General features: G+C 45.7%; 2 protein-coding genes and 3 long non-coding RNA genes across 6 annotated transcripts; 2 read left to right on the top strand and 3 right to left on the bottom strand.

The window, feature by feature from the left end:
- Positions 1-1662: 1662 nt before the first annotated feature.
- Positions 1663-6237, bottom strand: LOC128816632 (uncharacterized). The gene is made up of 2 exons (XR_008439975.1): positions 6001-6237; positions 1663-1928 (listed from the first exon to the last, which is right to left on the bottom strand). It is a non-coding gene; the product is annotated as an uncharacterized LOC128816632 (long non-coding RNA).
- Positions 6238-6607: 370 nt separating this feature from the next.
- SLC16A5 (solute carrier family 16 member 5) lies at positions 6608-16714 on the top strand. Of its 2 annotated transcripts, none has more exons than XM_053994399.1 (4): positions 6608-6705; positions 7576-7825; positions 11000-11143; positions 12124-13327. In XM_053994399.1, exons 2-4 carry the CDS (start codon positions 7606-7608, stop codon positions 13044-13046), a joined length of 1287 nt encoding a protein of 428 aa, XP_053850374.1. In that variant the 5' UTR covers positions 6608-6705; positions 7576-7605; the 3' UTR covers positions 13047-13327. The 2 variants fall into 2 exon arrangements, with proteins under 2 accessions (XP_053850374.1, XP_053850375.1); XM_053994400.1 differs by lacking the exon at positions 6608-6705 and adding an exon at positions 14568-16714 and having other exon boundaries at positions 7392-7825; positions 12124-12990.
- On the bottom strand, positions 7145-7556 carry LOC128816631 (uncharacterized). Its single transcript, XR_008439974.1, has 2 exons — positions 7483-7556; positions 7145-7399 (listed from the first exon to the last, which is right to left on the bottom strand). It is a non-coding gene; the product is annotated as an uncharacterized LOC128816631 (long non-coding RNA).
- LOC128816630 (uncharacterized) lies at positions 14504-20292 on the bottom strand. The gene is made up of 3 exons (XR_008439973.1): positions 20203-20292; positions 19415-19463; positions 14504-14668 (listed from the first exon to the last, which is right to left on the bottom strand). It is a non-coding gene; the product is annotated as an uncharacterized LOC128816630 (long non-coding RNA).
- Positions 19780-22131, top strand: ARMC7 (armadillo repeat containing 7). Its single transcript, XM_053994403.1, has 3 exons — positions 19780-20018; positions 20094-20237; positions 21102-22131. The coding sequence occupies exons 1-3, from the start codon at positions 19952-19954 to the stop codon at positions 21437-21439; spliced, it is 549 nt and encodes a 182-aa protein (XP_053850378.1). The 5' UTR covers positions 19780-19951; the 3' UTR covers positions 21440-22131.
- Positions 22132-22177: the final 46 nt, after the last annotated feature.

The raw sequence follows: 22177 nt of genomic DNA, 5'->3' as shown, positions 1-22177 counted from the left end.
GGTCTGCCAGGCAGGTGGCTCCTCTAACACAATGCTATGTCACCATGCAGGAGACACAAGCATTACTCAGTGGTTCCTACAGGAACTGCAAGCTGGAGCTGCCAGGTCTTTGCACCATCCCTCACTTTCCCATCCAAGGCTGTGAAACCCATTAACTCCTTTAAAAATTAATTTCTTTACTCGCTACAGGAAACAGGTGATGCCTCAGCATTACCAAGTGATGCGAGGTTGTGCAGGATTGGCAGCGTGTGTTAACTTACCCAAAATAAAAATCAACCCTGTACATCAGTTCTTAATGTGCTGGTCCTGCTGCTGCCAGGAGCCCAAAGCTCAGCTCTCCCTGTTGCCAAACCCAGGCTACTCTAGAGCTGCTGCAGCAGCAGAAGGGAAAGGGGGGATGGTTTGCAGCAGAACTGATCTCAGCAGAGGGTTATGGCCCTGACTCTTGTCTGGGTTGATCAGAGCACCCCAGGCTGCCTCCCAACACTGTTGCCCCAAGAAGATGTGGGATATCCAGTGAAGGCACATCCCCAGGGACAAGTAGCTCCTATGAGTGAGGGTCTCTGTCCATGGGGCTGTGCCACCACCAAGGCAGGAGGTGAACGGCACCACAAAAACACCTGAGGGATTTCATACCTGCACATAGCAGGATTTGGTCCCTCCTACCCCCAGAGACAACTAGGGGGAAAAACTTCTCCAGGTGGCTTTGCCAGGTGCTTGGGGAAAAGATGAGTGACAAAACATCACAGATTTTATGATAGCCAGAGTAAAGTCAGTAGATAGTGCATGCACCAAGCTATGGCAGAGGGGCTTGAAAATCCCCTCATCAGACTTTTCTGCACTGGAAAACATAAAAGGAGCCATTTTACATCCTCCTCTGGAAAGAGAGGCTCAGGCCCCCTCTTGTCTCCAAGGCTGTGTCCAGGGCCCACCAGGCTCCCTGGGGCTGGTGCTCACCTCCCCACAACACTCCCATTAGTCACGCCAGCTGGCAGCTCACCTTGCCCCTGACAGTTTTGCCTAGAAAACAATTAATTAATTGGTTTTTCTGGCCTGCCTGCTCGTGTCCGTGGACAAAGAGGAAATAGTAATTGACATTAAAGATAGAAAAGGGTTTTAGCAGTGTCAGGCACCTATCAGCATCCAACTGCTTGGCCTGAGGCTCCAGCAAAATTCAGTGGAAACTGAGGCTGCACTTCTCCTCTGTGCACGTGGGAGGGTGAAATGCAGCGGTGCAGAGGTCCTGCCACAGCCATACGTACATCTTGCACAACCCCTCCACATGCTTTTCTGCTCTGCCTCAGGCTCTCACACACAGCCGAAGGTCAATTCCTCACTTACCCATCCACCCTCACCCGGAACAAAGTAATCAAGCCAGATCTGTCTGCAGACAGGAAGCCTGCAGATATTTTCAACTCAGCTTACTAACTTGTTTGGGAAACAAGGACCTTGGCCATGTCCTTCCACATAGATCTGGCTTTGAGGCAGTTATTGACGGTTTAACCCAACTTTCACATGGTAAATAACTGCCACATACCCTCTTGCTTTCCAGGCTGGAGAAACACGTTGGTTACTCCAAACCACAGTAAAGAAAGAGTTGCAATGCCCTAGTAATTACCTTCATATTGTGGTGCAACAGAAGAGCAAAAGCTTATCTCAAAAGATATTTGACCTTCTGGTAATATATCCTGTTAGAGGCCTCCATCCCTCCCAGGTGTTTCCCAGATTTCAGCAGGTAGGAGTCTGACCCAAGTCCATCAGCAGTGTGAAGTGCATACAGTCCTCAAGTTTCATCAGTGAGCTGAGAACTCCACTGGTCTCTGTGTCACCAAGAATATCCTTGAGCTCAGGGCCATCTAGGCAGCAGGTCCTTTACCACAGCCAGGAAAACATGCACCAGTGAGCTTGATGAATTCAAATGACAGCATCTAAAAATGAAGAAAACCATTTGGGCAACCAAGCAAGGAGACAGACCTTTAACCTGAACACTGAGTTCAAGATGTCTTAGAAAAGCGGGCAGATTAGACACCAAACGGACAGAAAACACTAATAAATGGTCATCCTCAACCCAATGTTCCAGTATGTTTTTACCTAAAATTTTAATACAAAGAAAAATGTAAAAAGTAGGAAGAGTCATATTTGCCAAACTAAAGGGGATTTGCCCATGAAACAAAGTCTCAAGGCCACATTTTGCTGTTTCCATACCCCTCCGAAAATATGACACTAAGGTGCACAGGGACCTGCACTTCCCACTAGGATAGAGTTCCTGCCTTTCCTTTTCCAGAAATCACAAAACTGAACATTGTGATCCCTCTGAGTATGAGCAGGAAGAGCCTCAGTGTCAGCACTAAGTTGCTGTATCTTCTCTTCTACCCTGTTGTGACCTCTAAGCAACACCCATATCTTCCTCAGAGCAGGACATCTTCCTTGGACAGGAGACTTGGGCAGGGCCTGGCTGGGATGGCAGAGCATCTGCTGAGTGTTAAAGAGCCAAAGCTGAATAGCTGGAGCCCAAAAACCCGCTGGCTTCCTAAAAATACATGCTCCAAAATTTCTGGCTGAACACCTTCAACCCTGCACAACATCCTCCACCTGCTCCACAGATCCAGCAGTCAGCCACAAGGAAACGCTTCTTTTGATCCTACTCCCAATGAGTCTCTTATTCCTTATTAATAAAAGCCGATTTAAATCATAATTAAAAGCTTGTTCAAGGGAACATTCAGCCACTGCTCAGGATCAAAATATCAATCTATGAAAGAGATGCCCTGAAGCAGAGCCATGCTTCCCACAGCTGCATCACATCTTATTTCTCTCTTCCTCTGCCACATCCTCACCTACTGCAGGAATTTTCTTGCAGCTAATGACAAGATAACTTCATTTCTTGAAAAGCCTGGTTTTCCCAGGAATGTGGCCCCCCCCCCCCCAGTCTTCCCAAATGCAGGCAATTGCTGGAAGAAAAGCACCAGCAGCTTCCAGATATCCTCAGTAACCTCAGCCAGGCTCCTAGCAAGGACCTCCATCTGTTCAGATACTCCATGCCACCATTGGTCCCTCTCTCTGTCCACTCCCAGGGCAGGCCAGGGCAGTGTGACAGGTTAGTGTCACACAGCATGAGCCAGAGTTCTTCCCAAAGCCACCTTCATCGTGAGTTTATACAATGTCTTCCTCAGACTCACCTCTAGATCCCCATTGCCTCAGGGGATGTTGTCCTTCTTAGCACCACACTTTGTACACAAAGCACAGGCTCTGGGACAGCTGGGACCAGAGGGGATGGTGGCAGTCAGGAGGGCAAGGGCCAGCATGCACACAAACCATCTGCAGTCACCCACCAGCCACAGATCCACCACTGGGATAAAGAGCAGAGACAAGCCACAACTTGCTGAATTCCTGCAGGCCAATGGGAGCTGTCAGTGCATGCTCTGGTGCCAGCTGCCTTCTCAGCTCTCATTTCCCATCTCCAGGCTAAGCCGTGTTATCCCAGCACTGGCTAATGGCCATTAAACCTAGTCCCAAATGGGGGATTTCTCACCTGGTCTTATACCCACATTGTCAGTGAGTAAGGAGCGCAAAGCAGCCAGGCAGACCCCAAGTCAACCCAGGAGAGCAGAAAGCAGCAGTGAAATTGAACAAAAAGTGATTCACGCAAGGATCTGGACTTAAATGCAGCTGGGGAACAAACAGGATGAGGGGTGTGGGAGGAGGACACAGATGAGGCTGGTTGGGCTAATTAAGACCAGTTAGTGCAGGCAGGACCCTGATCCCTTTTGCAGGGGGAGGATGTGGGAGTGATGCTATGGGAACTGCTTGGGAAAGTCAGGATAAACAGCACTCCCTCCATCTTTGGCACAGCACCATTTTCTCAGTACTAGCAGAGCTGGTCTGAAGGGGTTTTTCCAGGGTTGCTCAGATCCTCCCCCAGCCTCAGGAACCTGTTTTCAGGTGCTCTGAGACCTCAGTTTCTGTTGGGTCTGTCTACGTTCCAGGGATGGATCAGAGCAAGAGTTTGTGACTGAACCTGGGGAACGAACAGCTCCCTGCCACAAAGCGCTCTGCAATCCCATAGCTGAAATGTCACTTCATTTCCCTTGCTTTAGACAAAAAACAAAACCCAAAACCAAACAAACACCCACACTTCCTCTGCAAGAATTAATCTGCCAGAGGATTTGCTAATCTGGATCTCTGGAACAAATTCAACTGGTCTTTCTCAAGTGTGATTTGCAAGCTCTGAGGCATTTGCACTTTGGTATCCACCACAAAGAATCACAGAACCATTTCCAACCAAAGGTTGGAAAATACCTTTAAGATTATTGAGTCCAGCCATTAACCCAGCACTGCCAAGGCCACCGCTAAACCCAGTTTTTAAGTCCCAAAGCTGCTGCTGAGGCTCCTGAGCATGGGGCTGGTTTACCAAGCTGTAACATGCTGGTAAGGACAGGGAGAGAGCAGGGGACTTGCAGCCACCTCCACGGTGCCCCAGGCACAGCCTGTCCCCTGAGGGCTGCAACCAACTGCTGACAAGTGACATCCAGCAGAGACAAGCCCGTAGCACTGGGCCAGACTGCACCACTTGGGCTGATGCTTTAATCAGAGCTAAATCTGAATTCTCTGCTGTCACCTCACTGGATGACCTTGGAAAAGTCATCTGGGATATAATATAAGCTAAACGGGAGAGGATGGCAAAGCAAGCCATGGTCTCAGGATGAAAAGGTACTTTAAAAGTCACTTATAAAGGTATTTACCAAGACAAGTGCTTGGCTTTCCTACCCTCCTACCCTGAGTGACCCCAAAAAGCAGTTTACCACCCCACTCAGTTTACACAGTAAACATCTTGCTTCTGTACATGCAGCTTATTTTACACATTCATTAAATATGTGTCCAGGGCATGCCAGGGCTGAGCATGATGGCAGAAAGGTGCAAGAAATCTTCTTCTCCATTCCCATTCCTGTTCTCAAGCTGCAGACATTGTCCAGTCTCTGAACACCCCCTCCAAGCCCCATTGCTTTGGGCAGTAGTTCTGTGTCCCCCCAGCCTGACTTTCCTGCTGGACCCTGTGGCTGGGTCTCCCTCCTCAGTGACTCCAGAGAAGAAGTGGGTTGCTCATCTCCCTGCAGAGGTGCCCCAGCTACAAGCTCTTACTGAAGACTATAAATGTCATTATTTGCATAATATAAACCTGAATTTGTGAAATAAAAACCTCTTCCTTTGAGGTGAGCTACATAAATGCTGCAGGTTGTTGTGTCTCTTGGCATAAAGGGCTCCCTGTTCTTCCAGGGAGCAGCCAGGAACCCTCATGCCAGCAGCTGTTTGTCCCCCATCAGAGCTGAGAGAAACTGAGGCACAGAAGATGGGTGAATCACTGTGTGAGCACTCCTGGTCTGCTGCCATAAACAACAGCTACGAGGGCTGCTCCACAACAGCTAGGCAAATCCAAGGTTTGGATGCTGATGTCTTGGGGAATCACTGGAAGAAGAAATAACATTCAGACATGAACAGGAGAGGATTAGCTTATCAGGGCAGACAGTGGCTGCCAGAGAGTGACTGGAGAGAAAGACTGAAACAGGCAGTTGTTCCCTGTGTCCCGTCCAGGGCACTCATGTGCCCTCAGGTGCTCCACAGGCTGATAGAGAGAAGCACCTTTGCACTCTTCACTGGCTCCCAACAAAAGCACACTGTTTGCAGTAGGCATCCAGGTGTGGCTATTGCTGTGAACTCCGATCCTATTCCCAACCCTACTAATATGGAATGATCAAATGCGTGTGAAAATCTGCCTGTGTTTCGCAGGTGTCCCAGTCCTGTCACGTTCACTGCTCAACACCAGGAGCAGGTTGCCTGAGAGCATCAAGCCCACAGGAGCAGGACAACGCACACCAGCCCTCCACTTTCACACCATCCATTCTATGTGGATACCTTGGAAGGGTTAATCCGAGGGTTTGCAGCACCGCTGTTGCTCAGTGTGGCACAGACGGCTAAGCCAGAGCTGGAAAAACCTTGTTCCTTTACCTTTGTAAAAGGAGGCAGTGAGGAGGCAGCGAGAGGTCGTGTGGCACCTGCAGCACATCCCCAGGGTCCTTGCAGTGACTACGCAGGTCAGGCTGCCCTTGGGAAAAGGTGTCCTGCAGCCTGGGGCAGAAGGTGGACGAAAGCCATGGGGTCTGCAGCCCCACTGGAGAGTCCTCCCCCATAAGCAGGCACCCAGGGAGATGTGAGGGGAGCCAGGAATCCACTGGACAAACTCAAAAGTTGGACAGGGCAGCTGGGAACAGAGAAGAGCTGTGATTCTGCCTTTTTTTGCAGGTTTGCTGTTGCCGGGGAGAGGTTTTAGGCTGTTATCCAGCTAATTCACACCACAGAGACAAGCACTTGAATTAGTTGCATTATCTGCGCCCAGCTAAATTGAACAAAGGATTAAAGTGTGCTGAGCACCACCACTGTGATTTGCATCTCAGAGCCCCTTCCCACGGGCCCCCTCTGCTCCCAGCCTTTTTTTATTTTGTTTTCTGGCTGTGAGCCAGCCAGCATAAGAGCCCTGTTTACAGAAATGATGCCTAGGTTAATATTGCAAAAGACTTCATCAAAGCCTGTAGTTGCTACTGAAGCAGAAGGGTCTGACCGTGGGCCATGAGCTGACCGGGCTGCGGAAAGAGGGGATGAGCCGCAGCCACGCGGCACTGCCTTTCGTTTGACACATTCTGGTCTCAGCCTGAGGTATGAAACTAACTTTCTGTCACCATGGCATATTTGAAATAATGAGCAAAATCAAACTATTATTCATCTCTAAAGCTGGACACAAAACCTCAATGCAGCTGTTGTTTTAGGGAAAGAACACTACTTGAGTGCTAAGTAAATATTGTGCTGTGCAGTGACCTTATGGGCACTTTTTCTGAGCTCATCCAGCTGCCAGAGATTATTATTTTATGCATGTTTATTCATGTGGAGAGGATACGGAATGCTAGTGCTATATGTTTCTGTCAGTCTCAGAGAAATCCAAACTGGGATCTCTCAGAAGCAGCTCCAGATCTAGAGAGGCAAAGCACTGGATTCTAATTAATTAATGGCTTTTAAAATGTTTTTTCAACACCAGTACTTTCTACGTAGGTGTAGTTTTCCTGAGAGGTTCACACTGAGCTCTGCCGTGACACACAACCTTTATAGGTTTCTATTTTACTTGGCATTTGCAGTTTTTCCTCCTCGTCATGGGGACTGAGTGACCTTAGCAATTGCCAGCAAGGGGACTCCATATGATGAAAGCAGGTGAAAGGGAAAATAAGGGCGGAACTAGGTAAAGCCAATTCATACCTCAGAGGAGGTGTGGTCTTGTCCTCTACCTAGCTGTGGTCACAGTCTTGTGAAATATAAAAGGAGAAGGCAGTGGTTTCTTAAACAATCTGGTGCCAGGATCCTGTAGTGAGAAGGAAGGGAGGTGCTGGAAGAAATGCAGAGCAAGAAGTCAAGAGTGTCAGCTGGGAAAGGTGTGGGACTCACCGGTGCTCTGAGCCTCAGGAACACCGTCAGCTCTTCCCTGAAGGCCTGTTTGCTGGGCTGAGGATTGCATGGTCGATGCACTCCCTTCCCCAGCAGGCTGGCTTAGAGGAGAACAGAGCTATCATGTCCCAAGGAGAAGCAGCAGGACGCGGCGCTGCCAAGCCCCAGGACCAGGGATGGGCATGGATGGTCCTGCTGGCTGCAGTGGTGCTGCAGGGGCTGACACTGGGCTTCCCCTGCTGCATTGGTGTCTTCTTCACGGATCTCCAGCACGAGTTCCAGGCCAGCTACAGTGAGACGTCATGGTTCCCGTCCATCATGGTGGCTGTGCTGCACGGAGGAGGTGAGTGATGGCAGGTAATGGTCTCCTCCACATCCTGTCTTGTGCTGTTGGTGGGAGGATGTAATGAGGATACTTTCAGCATTTCATTAAGGCAGGTGGTGGAAGGGACTGGATGTTTGGCAGTACACAGCATTTCCAAGCCACTTGGATCCCACAGTCCAAAGCTAAATGTACACAGATTCCATGCTCCCTTTTGTCACTCTCAGAGTCAGCCAAGACCCTTGGTCAAAGAAGGTGAATCCCTTTCTCAGCCCAGTTTTTCCCAATCACCAAGACCATAGTTATTTCTCACAGAAGCTCTTTGAATAAGCCAGCACAAAGTGCTGGAGCTCTGGTGCTTTCTTGGTTCATTTTGTCCACGAGAGCGCATCTCCTTCCAAGTGCCACATGACAGCTCTGTTCTTTGTGGCTGAAGAGATGCCAAAAGCTGGGCTCCTCAGTGCTGCCAGCTGAGGCAAAGCCTTAAGAGCAGCTCCTTGGGCGGTGGCATGGCGCACACACCTACACAGGCATCAGGGTGGATGTGAGCAGGGCTGGATCAGTGCAGAATGTGGGTCAGGCAGCACCCTCCAGCTGTAGAGGTGGAAGGAGCATTGTGCTCTGTGGATAGTGGAGTGAATCACTGGTTTTCCCTCAAAAAAAATATGGGAGCAGCACAGGGCAGTGGTCCCAGATTCCACACACAGATGTGGGGATTCTTTTCTCTTTCTGCAGAGAGAAAACCAAATCTCCAGCAGCTCAAGGACTTCCCAATGAGTGGTCTGTGCTTTGTGACCCATACAAATCCTGTGCTTATTTGACAAACAGACAACCCAAACCCCACCAGGCAACAAACCCTACCGGGCAACAGTGTTGTCCATGTATCCAAGCTTCTCCCTGTGTTCATTCCTGCTCCCTTCCAATGCTAGTGAAAGTTGATACTACATTATAAAGCAAAAAAACAACCCCAGAGCCCTGAGTCACACTGACGTGAAGGCTATGGCAGGTTCAGTCTGTACCATGCAGGATGTGGCTGGCAGCCACCTGCATGGAATTGAGAGTTTGCACCTTAGCAGAAACAGCTGGGTCCAGAATATCAAGATGCAGATGGAAAGAGATATCAAGGGAAGTGACAAGGGGAGGAATCACCACTGAGAGACAGCAGAAATAAAGCAGTATCCTCGGGGCTTGGAATTTGGAAGCTGTTGGGCATTCCCAATCCTGCTTTCCAGCCCCTGTGATCCTTCTGTGATTAGTGGGAAGGATCCAACTGGGACCTGCTGGCTCTGGGAAACGGTCTCAGAAGCAGCTTGGTCTCAGCATGTCCAGGAAGGACAACTCTAGCAGTATCCACAAGAATGTCAATTATCCTGTGATTTTTAATGAAGTAATTGTTGTATAGGAGGCTAGAACCACATAAAAGGTAATACAAAGACAGCCAATAGATGGATCCAAAAGTTATAAATTAGATAAGGAAAGAATAACCTTGTGTTGATATTCACAATAGAATTTGTCAGGGCACAGCCAGAGCGTTGTACTTTGCTTGCTAGTTATGTCTCCTGTTGCAGGGTGTTACAGCACAGGAAGGCTTATTCTTTCCCCCAGTAGCAGAAGGCAGCAGTAACAAAAAACAGAAGAAAAAAACCCCAAAATAAACAGAGATCAAAGCTTCCCTCTCAGGCCAAGCACATATAGCTTTTGCTGCAACTTCTGACCTCCTTTGAAGGGGGCCAGGCTTTACTTGATTCAGGTTTTCCAATTACATTTCAGCACTTAAATATTTCTCAAAATTGCATGCTGCTGTCACCAGTATCTCTTAAAGGTGCCACTCTCTTTTCTTCACTTTTATTCTTTTTAATTAAGGGGGAAAAAATTATATGTTGCAAAAATTGGAAGAGGAAGGGAAATGGGCAGAGCAGCCTGTTCTCAGAGCAGCAGCCAGTACTGGGAGAAGGTTCCATGCAGGAGAGCTATGGAAGGAAATGGGGAAGGGCACAGGGCAAACAGTAGCTCACAACTCAGCCAAACATACCCCATTATTGGTGCTACGTTCCTAGGTAAAAGCCATTAATGATTATTTTGTTATAAGATAATTTGAGAGACCTAGAGTCCTGCATCTGTCTGCAAAAGGAGATTTCAGGCTTTTACAGGTTCCTGCTCCTAGATATCCATGCACACAGAACAGTCTGCACTAACTCATACAAATGCAGCATTTTTATTGATATTATTCTTGCAAAAGAAAGCACAAAAGCCCCAGGCAAGTGAGAAATAACATTTGAAACCCAGACAACAAGTAACCAGGAACTAATAATGAAAAACCCTTATGGTTTTTAGAGCAAATCTCATTATTTTACAGTGTTCAATTTATGCCTTCTTTGCATAAATCTAGTTTAACAGTAGTACCATCCTTAATGTCTTCAGCAGGAGGAAAAAGAATCCAGTCACATTTGCTGGACACTTTTTCAAAGGCCAGTGAAGTCTGAGGTGAAAATCTCCCAAGCAGATCAAAATACAGACAGCTGCACTCCTAATTTTAATAATGTTCCACTGTTCACTTGACTGTGTGGATTTTATTTCAAACCAGATGTTGATTTAGGTCACAAATATGCCACAGGTTATATTCCCTACACTGACTGACTCCTAATTCTGCAGCTTACAGTCATTTTGCATTTGCTTCCATAACCTTGAGTGTTCAGAATTTGGAAAAAAAGTTAATAAAACCCGGTAAACCTTGAGGATCCTCGAGGGAACAGGAAAAGAAACTCTACCTTCAGATTTTCTTCTCCCAGAGCATGCAGAGAGAAGCACCTTCCCACTGGTGGGCTGCAGGTGTGAACTAATCTTTCCCTGCCCCAAAATGAATGATATTAAATGTCATAAACAAAAAAGTAATTTATCATAATCTCATGGAATTCACCAGAAGTCCATTTCTAGGGATTTTAATGAAAATCCATCACATCCTACTTGATGGTCAAAATCCCAGCAAATCACAGACTTCACCTCAACCAACAAGCTGGCCAAGCACTTGGGAGGATCACAGAATATATTTTCTCTTCCTGTCTCCCCCACTACATTAAGCTGCCTGGAAAACCTTCAGTGTCTCTAGACTACATCATTTGTTAATTTTAGCAATCCAGATGGTACAAAATACTTCCTTTCTCCCTAACTGCTTCCCTTTTCCTTCTCTACTTCCAGGGCCCCTCTGCAGCATCCTGGTGAAACGGTTTGGCTGCAGGTTTGCAGTGATGCTGGGTGGGCTGCTCAGTGGGCTGGGAATGGTGTCCAGCTCCTTCTGCAAGTCCATCAGCCAGCTGTACCTCACAGCAGGCCTCATCACTGGTACGTACTAGAGAGCAGGGAATCTCAGCTGCTGTGCTGGAGATGGGAAATGGGAGAGCCCTGACTAAGTGGTCACATTTTTCCACTCATCTGTGAAATAGGAGAACTCAACAGCCTCCCAGCACAGCAGAAATCCTACAGCCACTAGACTTGGCCTCCACACCCCTTTAGCACACACCTCCCCTACTCGAGCTTGCTGGGAAGTGCTTCTTCTCTCTGGAAAAATCTACAGGTCTCCAGAGGGTTAAATGGAGAAAAAGGATGTCTGTTCTTTTTAGTAGCTTCTCAGCCTTTTGTCTTTCAAGAAGGGAGGGTTTTTGTTGTTTTTCCAATCTTGGAACATAATGTGTTGGGATAATGTCCTTCTCAGGTTCCCTGAGCTTTTAATTCACCACTTCCAAACTGGGGGAGAATGGAGACATCTTTTTCTAACAAAAGACCCTGTTGGTTTTGAACAGAAATAACAGATGGGAACTTTTCTTTCCAAATATTTCTCCTATGTAACTGATGTTCAACTCTTGGTTTTTAATAACACAGAGAAATTAATTCCTTACTCTGGAACCATTCCAGCTGGATCTTGCAAGTTAAGCAGTGGCCACTGCATAGAGAAAAAAATAAGCAACTCCCTGAGCCCTGATGAAAGCATCAGGAGAGCAGCACTGCTCGTTGCATGTGGTATAAAACCCAAGCTTTTAAAGAACAACTCCATAGCAACTTTAGGAATTGCACCGTGTCCCAGAAAAACGTCAGTTTAGATCAGTATATTTACTATACCCAAGACAAATTGTTTTATTTACACACAACATCATTTTTCATCCCTGGTGTCGAGTTTCTGAGTATTAATCAATCCCTGGGGGCTGTGTGGCCTGGTGGGTCAGAAATGCTTCAATGGCAGATGAAGTAATCTGTGGGTACACCCTGAATTTGGGCTCTTTTCACCCTTTAAGACAACAAAAAGGGTCATTTATTTTCATCTTTAGGTCTGGGATCATGTTTCAGCTTCCAGGCAGGAGTGACTGTGCTGGGCTACTACTTTGTAAGGTGGCGAACACTGGCCAATGCTGTGGCCTCCACCGGTGTCTCCCTCGGTTTCACACTGTGGCCGCTGCTGTCTCAATACTTGCTGGATGAGATGGGTTGGAGAAACACCTTCCTCATCTTTGGAGGAGTACTACTGAACTGCTGTGTTTGTGGAGCCATCATGAGACCCATTCAGCTGGCATCAGGGTCACTTCCACAATCTGCCAAGCCCAAAGAGCAGCCAGGGAGCAGAGCAGAAGAGGCACAGCTGTCCAATGGAGCATCTCCTCACCACCCCACACTCCAGCAGCACACCAAAAGGACAAAATGCTTCCAGATGCTGCAGAAGTACCTGGCTTTTGACATCTTCTGTCAAAACAAAGGTTACCAGATTTACACTATTGGAGTAACCTGGATGATGATGGGGTTTGCCTTACCCCATGTCTACCTTGTGCCTTATGCTACCCACAATGGGGTGGAGGAACGCAAGGCAGCCCTCCTCATCTCCATCATTGGGTTCATCAACATCTTCATCCGCCCTTTCACTGGGCTCCTCTCAGGACACAGAGTCTTCACAGGAAGACGCATCTACCTGTTCAGCCTGGCCGTGCTTCTCTGCGGGCTCAGCAATTTCATCTGTGTCATTTCAGCTGAGTTCAGTGTGCTCATCCTCTACTGCATCATCCTCAGCATAGCCATGAGTGGTGTTGGGGCACTCACTTTCCAGGTGCTGATGGACGTGGTAGAGATGGACAGGTTCTCCAGTGCTCTAGGGCTCTTCACCATCCTAGAGAGCATCACCCTCCTCATCGGGCTCCCACTCACAGGTGAGAGAGGCTATGAAAGCTGGCTGGGGGAAAGGTGGTGGTTTGGAAACTGGTGACAAGTGTTTGGGAGCATCAAGAAGAGGAATTATGGAGTTTCCAGACCCATGGTGTAGGTGAGTTATGCAAAGGGAGCAGTGTAAAAGGTAGGGTTGGAAAGGAATCATCAGCCTCTGCTGACAGCTGAAAAGTAATTTCTACAGCTGCATCAAAAGCACACTGAAAAAACTATTCACTTGGTAAGTGGTCTGATACATATGGGAGCAATGACAGCTTTTTTCCAGTGGCAAGAGGCTGACAGGAATAACTATGAACTTTTTCACCTTTTTACTAGTTTGCATTGTTTTATCCATGAAGTCTCAGGAAATTGTGAACAGCCCATTAAATTACCAGTCCTACATTATTCAAAAGACCCATAGTAAAAGCTTCTGTTCAGTCTTCTTTCCAAGTTCTGGAGCATATTAATTTTTCTCTGGAGACAAGAAAGAGCTAGTTATGACTCTCAGTCCAATAAATTATTCACAGTTCACTCCAAATGCCACTAAGTGACCTGTCCAAGACACACCTGCTCCTGCAGTAAATTCAAAAGACCAACAAACAACAAATGTCAACCCGAACATGTCAACCTCAGTTCAGGCTTTAGTTCTCTTCTCCAGACAATGAATTGTGGCTACTCAGCAGGAAAATTATGTCTGGTTCGATAATGTGGTGGTAACATGCAGTGTATTTCATGGTACTCCCTGGCATTAGCGTGTCAATCACTTTTCTCAAAGAGCAAAAAAGGTCCCTTCTTGGTCATCTCTGACAGGAGCAGCAGATGGGCAAAAAAAAGCACAGTAAAAGTAGCTCCATTTCTAATTGTAGTCCTAAAATCTGATACAGAAAAGTACACCATGGACAGAAACATCACCAATCTTGATTGAAAAATACAAGCAAATAAACATTATTCCAGTACTACCACATTGATAAGCAGCCTATGGAAAGCATCATGTATTTGGCCTAAGTATCACTTTTCCATGTCTAATATTAGTGATAAATTACTCCCTTGATATATCACATTTCTAAATGGTTTATATTGAGGTCACTTAATGCTAGTAATAATCTTGCTGTGCTGTGAATTTCCTTATCCTTCATTAAACAGGATTAGAGACAAATGTTCAGTTTAAAGACCTTACTATGTAAATTTCTGAACTATTTCTCCATCTAGTTGTTCTATTTTCTGCCCTAGGATCTAATAGGGTTACTCATTTCAAAAGCCACTGAGTGGCAGTGGCACAAGGGTCCTCTGCTGAGCAAACAAAATGAAGCAGCAGGTTGGGGAAAATTACAATTTCATTTCTTTCCTGATTTCTCTGTGTATTGAGAAATACTTTCTAGTATTTCTAGAAGTATCACCTGACTTCTGACTACAAATAAAAAACTAAACAACTACTAGAATCCAAAGAAGAGAACTTAACTCATCAGAGAATGCTTCTCTTTTGTATATGGCAGTTTGCTGAATGATTCAGGTTTAACATTCATGTAAATGAATGCCTTTAGTGTGCCTCTTCTCTTTGGCTAAGCTATGACTTCTATTTCAGGTCTCCTGGTAGACATAACCAGTGATTTCCACTATGTCTTCTACAATTCCAGCTTCTTCCTGATATCAGCTGCATTATTTATGGGGCTCAGCTTCTGTGCTCTGGAAAAAAAAAACAAATTGAGAGAGGCTTCCAAAGCACATTTGGACAATCCCTCCAGATACCAATACAGTGAAACGTCAACAGAACCAAAGGCTGAAAGTCAATCCCCTCCAGCAGTTGAGTACATCACAAGCATATGAAAATAAAGAAGGGGGAAAAAGAGTGACACCATGAAGTGGTCTGTACAAAGCAGCACACGGCCCAACACTGATGGCAGATCAGAAAAAAAACCAGTCTGCTTTCCACTACTGTCGTCTTTCTTTTGCACTTGCACTCCACAGGGCCTTGTCAGACTCCAAGACAGTGATCGAGACCACAGGCGCAGCCCAGAATCCAGCACCAGCCAAGGAGATGAAGCACAAAGATATCTGAGCTCTCCTAAAGCAAACCATGGGGTAACAGCCATGGGAGCCAGAGCTAGGAGACAAAAGCTGGGACAGTTCAATTGGGTTAAGTCACCACCTTTAAGAAGTCACTGGAATTTCACAAGCACATTCCAGTTGGTAGTGCTGGACAACACATACTAATGGGTAGTTCTTCACAAAGAAATACTGTTGCCTCAACTGAATATGCAATTTTGGTGCACAGGCTTCCTGTTTGCTTCCCATGTTGGGGATGGCAAGACAAACACTTTCCACAGGAAGTGTGTTATTTTCCACATCTCTGAATATTATACAAAAGCAGCTGCATGGGTTGTAGAACTCAGACAAATCTCTAGTAAGATCAACTGTTTTCTCCTCTGAAGCATACACAGGAGTTCTTCATGCAAGGACAGTTTCAAAGCCTCAAAATTCAACTCCAGAGCCTCAAAAAAACCCCCAAAAACAACCCACCGTGCCTTGGAGGGCCTACTTTGTATAACTACTGATATCTCAAGTGCAGTTTAATATATCATAAAAGAGGATTCAGGCTCATGTAAACACATTTCAGCATCAACTGGAACCCATTTTGGGCAGGGAGGGTAATATCAGACCTAAGAATAAGGATATGCATCCTTTTATAGGGCAAAATACAAAGCAACTGTAGTTCCTCTTTGTTTAGATCAATTCAGCTCCTTAGTCTTAGACTTTTGAACCTAATTACACCAGCATTCTCATTATAGAGAGCTTTGTACAAACATAACTTATATTTCTTATTAGCAGAAGCAGAACTTACAAAGAAATCTGTGGGGAAAGCATACTGAAAAAAGCCAGTGTTGCTGACTTTCTATCCATACAGCCTTGACTGGAAGTGGCTTTCTCTGCCATATTCCCAGGATTTAGGCTTGTCTCTGCTCAGACAATGGCTGCAGCAGCATCAGCTCAAGATGCAAACTGTTCATATTCTGTGTCATCCCTGATCCAACAGACATGGATAACAGTTCATGAAGCATGCAGATAAAGATAACCCAACACATCAGAACAATCAAAAAGATGGAAGCACAAAATGGGAGTGAGATGGAAGAAGTAACAGCTTTCAATGGAACTGCAGTGCCTGTCTAAGAACTGTTATAACTCAGCTGCAGTGCTTATCTGGAGAACTGTCCTATCATGTTCCTAGTGACAAACCCACAGCTTTCATTAGAGCTCCCCAGACAAAACAAACAAACCAATTAAAAAAAAAAAAAAACACTTTGGATGAAACCATTTGAAAACTGACTCCAAGGTCTTCAGAGACTACAATGGCTTAACAGGTAGCTTTTACACAAGAAGGGTGTCAGCCCTTCAGAAGGTTCCTGTTCCCACAGCTCAGTATCTTCTCCAATACTGTCCCGGGATTACAGACCCAGGAGGATTTGCATTTCCTGATCAAACCTATCCTTAAATAAGATAGTTAGGGGGAGACATACATATCTGATCTCTCATCACATGTGTTTATTAACTTATATAATGCTTACATGGTCCATAACTATGAAGTAAACAGGGACTGGTGCTTCTCAGCTTACCAAAAGAACTTCTGTACATTCTTAGGAAAATGAAGGGGCTTTCTCACAAAAAAAAACAATAAAAAGGGATTAAGTCCCAAATTTCTTCTAGCTATTGCAAATAAACAGCTAAGCAGCTGAACAGGTTGCCATTTTCTCTGTGTGTAATTCTTAAATTTTAAATTCTGTTCACCTTTCTACATTCCCTTTCTGTTTTCTTACAGAAATATGAGGTTATGTGGCCCCAGATCCTCCTACTGCTACAAATGTCCTGGACAAAACAGGCAAGATATGGTGTAAGCTAGAGTCCACCAAAATTTCTGACAGAAAACAAAGGTTAGGTGAAGGAGCAATGGAAGGCACCTCCTGCATGGAGCCAGTTGATCCACCTGTAATGCTTTTGCTTTGGCTGCTTCATAAAAAAGGAAATGTACAGGGCAAAACAAAAAAATCTTCACCAACTGAAGCTGACACAGAGATCAGCTCCTCCTACACCAAGGCAAAGATACCTGTTTTGATCATTTCTTGATTCAGCAACATAATTTAGAATGGAAGGCAAGGAGAGTGCTTTTCAGAAGTGCTTTTTGATACTCCCAGACTTATCACTGGGGTCACTGGGACTTATTTGCAGGTGCAGAGAGAGGTTTCTGGAAAGAAAAACAACCAATTCACAAACTTGTTATTATAACATTTCTCAAGTTGCTGACTGAAACCTTTCTAATAGAACTTAAGCCTGAAAACAGGGTTGTCTCCTCTGGTTACTTTCCACAGACCCTTTAAAAGTAATCCACAACCCACAGGTTTGAAGCAAATCCTCAGCAGACAAGAAGTAACATTTTATGCTGTGTTTCCACAGGTGACTATGATGTCTTAGCTCCCGTAACAGAGAAAACAATCCCCCTCCTCTCCTTTCCACGGGTCTCCTCTCCCATGTGTGCTTCCAACCCAAGCTGCCTTGAGCAGGAGCTTGGCAAAGAATAACAGGAGAGACCTGAGCATGCTACAGAATAATAAATATTCCCCCTCAGAGGGACTCTACAGGTGCAGCAACTCTCAATCCTTAGGAATCTTGGGGACCAGAAGGAAAATAAAGTGATAAACGTTCCCCTCATTAGTTTAAGGTCAGCCCTTTACACAAAGCAACCACAGCCTCACTGAAGCAGTTCCTTTAACACCTGCAGACAGTAAAACAACCCTGGCTTTTATTTGGGACAAACACTAATAACTCAGCCAGGTTACAAATCTCTGAGAAATAGCAGAGCCACAAAAATTGAGCCATGTCCCCTCTTGCCCCTCCCTGGCCCCCTTTATCATTGAAGATATTCTCACTATTGCAAGATAAGCATTTTGGCTAGAAGCACCTTTCCTCACTGAAATGAAACATTCACACTGGGAAATTCACACTGAAGTATTGCAAGATTATGATCCTTAAAAGCCGAAGATTCTTTGCCAGGGTAATACTTGGGAAAGTTTAATATTAATTATTTATATTTAGTAGCAATAAACCCCAAATAAAGGTTACGACAATCTTACACACTCTAAGACACCTCTGAAGTGCAGAATCACTTAATTTAAGAGCTTGTCTTGCTGTTTGCAGACATAGCTAGTAGATATAAGAAAAGAAACAACTACTAGAAATTAAAATTTCCTGAATTCTGCCTTCGGTGTGCTATGGAAGTCACCAGAATAGCCCCTGGAGCTGTGACTACCCTGGCTAGACCAGCCCCTGCTCAGGGAACTGCTCTGGCAAACAGCCAGTGCTTGGAGCACTCAGACCATTAAACTATACAGCCAATATTGGGTGGGTAAATGCAGTTCTTACAAACAGAAGTAATTGCATTTTTCCTTTTCAAACACAGTTCCCCCCCCCTTATTAGTCAATCCCAGCAGTGCTCTGTTTGTATGGACTAGCTCCCTGTGTTTGCTTTCTCTGCTCCTGCTTTCCCACATTTCTCATTCACCTTCTATTTAATGATAGATGAGGCTTTAAAGTATAGCAACACTTACCACTTATACAGGCACACATTAGAAGAGATTTCTTACTACAGTAGCAAAACATTCTAATATAGACACAGTTTGTAGTACCTTTGCTGATAATTTTCAGATAGATATACTCAAATATGCAGATAAAAATACACTTATATATTTAGACATATACATAAATACATATTGACTTCAGTTGATAATCATGCTAAGAGCTGAAGTTGTTATCATTTAGCCTGGCTTAAACTTTTATACCATGTAGAAATAAATGTTTTGTATCTTCCTACACCATTACAATGTTAAAATATTTAGCATTACTGCATTCAGTGAAGCTTCTTTGCTCATCCTTCTATTTAATGTAGCCATGGGCAGATATTTCAGTGCCCTCAGCTGTGTGGGTTATCAGCCCACCACCCTTGTCACTGGTACCATGTGGATCAGTCCATGACTAATTAGTTTGATAGGAAAATCAATTGTATTTGAGATAACATAAAAGACAACATATTCTCACGGCCTGTTCCTTGCCTTATCCACAGAACAGCCATGCATGTAATTGCTTCAATAAAAGCAGTACAGATTTCTGCAGAGTCCACTCCCACAGTTTATGATCTATATTAACCTTTACCTTGTATATTTACACAACATGAACCACAATTGAACCCTCTTGCAGCACGTAAAATTGTGGTGGTTTCACTGAGCTGTGTTACTTCAAAACAAGGGAATTGCTTTGCTCTGTGCCCAAACCTTTGTACAACCAAGATGGAATCACCTGCTGCTCTTTAGTTCACTCCTTAGCTTTGTTTCATTTTTTTTCACAGATAATTTCCCTCACTGTGCACATATTGTGCCCTGTTTTTACCTTTTCTCCCGCAGCTTCATGAATTCCAATCCCGTTATTTAAACTGGAACTGATCCAGGAGCAGCAGTACCACAAAGACAACAGCATCAGGATGGAATAGCACAACAAACACAGAGATGAAAATTCTTTGATAAGTAATCAGTGAGAAAAAGGTTAGCTGCTTTGCAAAACCAAGCGTTTAAACAGCAAAGCTCTTCTATATAATGAGACAGTCAAACACCTCGACACAGGCTCATTTATGTTTATATAAAATATATAATTATATATGACGTATTGAGAGAGAGAGAGAGACGCGGAGCAGTCGCCACATCTCCCCCTGAAAGGCGTGGACCTACCCCCCCACCCACAAAATGGCGGCCGCTCCCGCTGCGCCTGAGGAGAGATGGCACCACCCTGTCCCGCCCACAAAATGGCAGCGTGCGGGTTTCTCCCGCTGCGCTGAGGCGGCCAGTTTGGGGTCGTCTGCATTCCTCGGTACACCTGGTCCCTGAGCCGACGCTGTCGGGGGGAACAGGCAGCCCGGTGCGGTGTCCCCCGATGGAACTGGGTCGGTTGGAGTACCTGCAGGCGCTCGTCACCGAGTTCCAGGTGACGGACAGCACAGGTAACAAATGCCGCTGCTCGCTCACCCTCTCCGTGTCGAGCGTTTCCTCACACACCCGACCCTTTTCCCTTGCAGAGGCCAAGGAGCAGGTGCTGGCGAACCTAGCCAACTTCGCCTACGATCCTAGCAACTATGAGTATCTCCGGCAGCTCCAGGTGCTGGACCTGTTCCTCGATATGCTTACCGAGGACAACGAGACCCTCGTGGAGTTTGCCATGGGTAAGGGCTGCCCCGAGCACCATTAGCTGTCACCTGAGGGGGGACACCGGGCCCCGCGCTCGGTTTGGTCGTTAACCGCCCCAAATTCACACAGGGCTCCAAAAACAAACCCACACTATGCTGATATAGCCTTGTTTAGTGCAGAATAGGAGAGAAGTCAGAGGCAGGTGTGTCTTCCAAGTCCTTACAGAGCTTAATGAAGACACTATCTGGAAAGGATTTTGGGTTTTTTTTTCCCTAAACACTACGTGATGAACTTTTTACTGAAATCTCTCCTGTAGAGAAGCAGTCGTTAATACATAGATTTTGCTAGGTACATTGTACAGATCCATGTAACCATTCTGATATTGGCAACTGGTCTTCTAGAATACTTACTTCACGGTTTTAATAAATCTTTTGAGGAACTGCCTTACCACGATTTTTCATGGTCTGAACATAAGCTAAAAGGCTAGATGCTGTGAGTGGTTCTGTGAGATGATACTAAATGGATTTGATTTTTAAGGTTTGTGTCTGCATCTCAAAGTTTCAAGTTTCAAACATTCTGTGCTTCTTGACTACTAACTCTGTTACCTCCATTCTCTGGCTTTCTATAGCACCTGCAATAAACTGCTGGCTTGTGTCTTCCATTAGGGATGAGTGAGCATTCCTGGAATCATTGTATGGAAGCAGTTATGTGCAGCAGTAACAGTGCCCTCTAATGACACGCAGGAGGAGTGTGCTGGTGGAAAATCATTGGAAACAATCAAAAACACATGGCCTAGGGAATTGTTAAGAATTTTCCATCCATACAGAAGATCTGGATGATAGAAACAGGATGACCTGTGAATTTGCATCACCTCAGACACTTTCCTCTTGCCGTTCCAGGTGGTCTTTGCAACCTGTGCTTGGATAAAACAAACAAAGAGTACATCCTGGAGGCCAGTGGGGTGGAGCCCATCATCAACTGCCTGTCCAGCTCCAACGAGGAGACCGTGGTGTCAGCTGTGACCACACTGATGTTCCTGACGACACCACGGTCGCGCGCACAGACCACGGCGCTGCCTGTGGTGGAATGCATGCTCCGCTTCTCGCTCTCGGCCAACACACGCCTCAGTAACCTGGCATCCATCTTCCTGCAGGATTACTGCAGCCCTCCACAGGTGGAGGAGGCCAGGAACCTCAGCAAGCACACGGCAGTGGGCATTCCTCTGCCCAAGGACTGAGCAGGGCTGTGGAGAGGGGAACCTCCTGCTGTTTCTCACTTTCTGCTCAGCAGGTCAAGAGCAGCATTAAAGAGAGGAGTTGGTCCCATCAGTGCTGGTGTTTAGTTAACAAACAGGATGGAACAGCACTAACACAGCAGCTGGGCCAAGCACACAGCTAAGCCTGCAAATATTTAAAATAAAGCAGGTCATTGCTGCACATTGGAAAGTGCTTTGCCAAGTGCAGCTCAGCACCCAGCTTGCACAAATAACCCTTCCCAGTAATGAGGGGTGTTCTGCTCAGGTTGTTGAGCAGAATTATATCCACTCTTGTTCCTGGCTGATTGTGCTACACCTCTCCCCTTCAGTATCCGTGACAAGTGACGCTAAGTGTCAACTCAAGTCACTGAAATGTCACAGAAAGGTATTCCTCCTGCAGAGAAAGGAATTTCCCTGCCCTGGCAGTTCACAATCTCTCCATCCCTGTGGCACTAGTTATGCCATCCTCTAGTCATGGCACAGGCAGCCAACTAGGGAATCACTACATAGGGCAGGCTGTAGCTGCCCTATAAATGAAGAAGTGGTAAGTTTGTCTTTATTACCACTGGTGAGAAAGGTGAAGTAAAAATAAAAAATGGGGCTCATGTCAGGCTCATGAGAACAGCTCTCTTGTAAAAGCGTCTGTTAATAAAACATTAAATGCTGTGTAATCAGTTCTGTGTGAGCTCATGAATATTTTTCTCCAACACTTGCAGCCTT

This window comes from Vidua macroura, chromosome 19 (genome assembly GCF_024509145.1).
Source record: "Vidua macroura isolate BioBank_ID:100142 chromosome 19, ASM2450914v1, whole genome shotgun sequence".
Taxonomy (NCBI): Eukaryota; Metazoa; Chordata; class Aves; order Passeriformes; family Viduidae; genus Vidua; species Vidua macroura.
The sequence above is the reverse complement of the archived record's forward strand: the minus strand, read 5'-3'. Positions and strand labels throughout refer to the sequence as shown.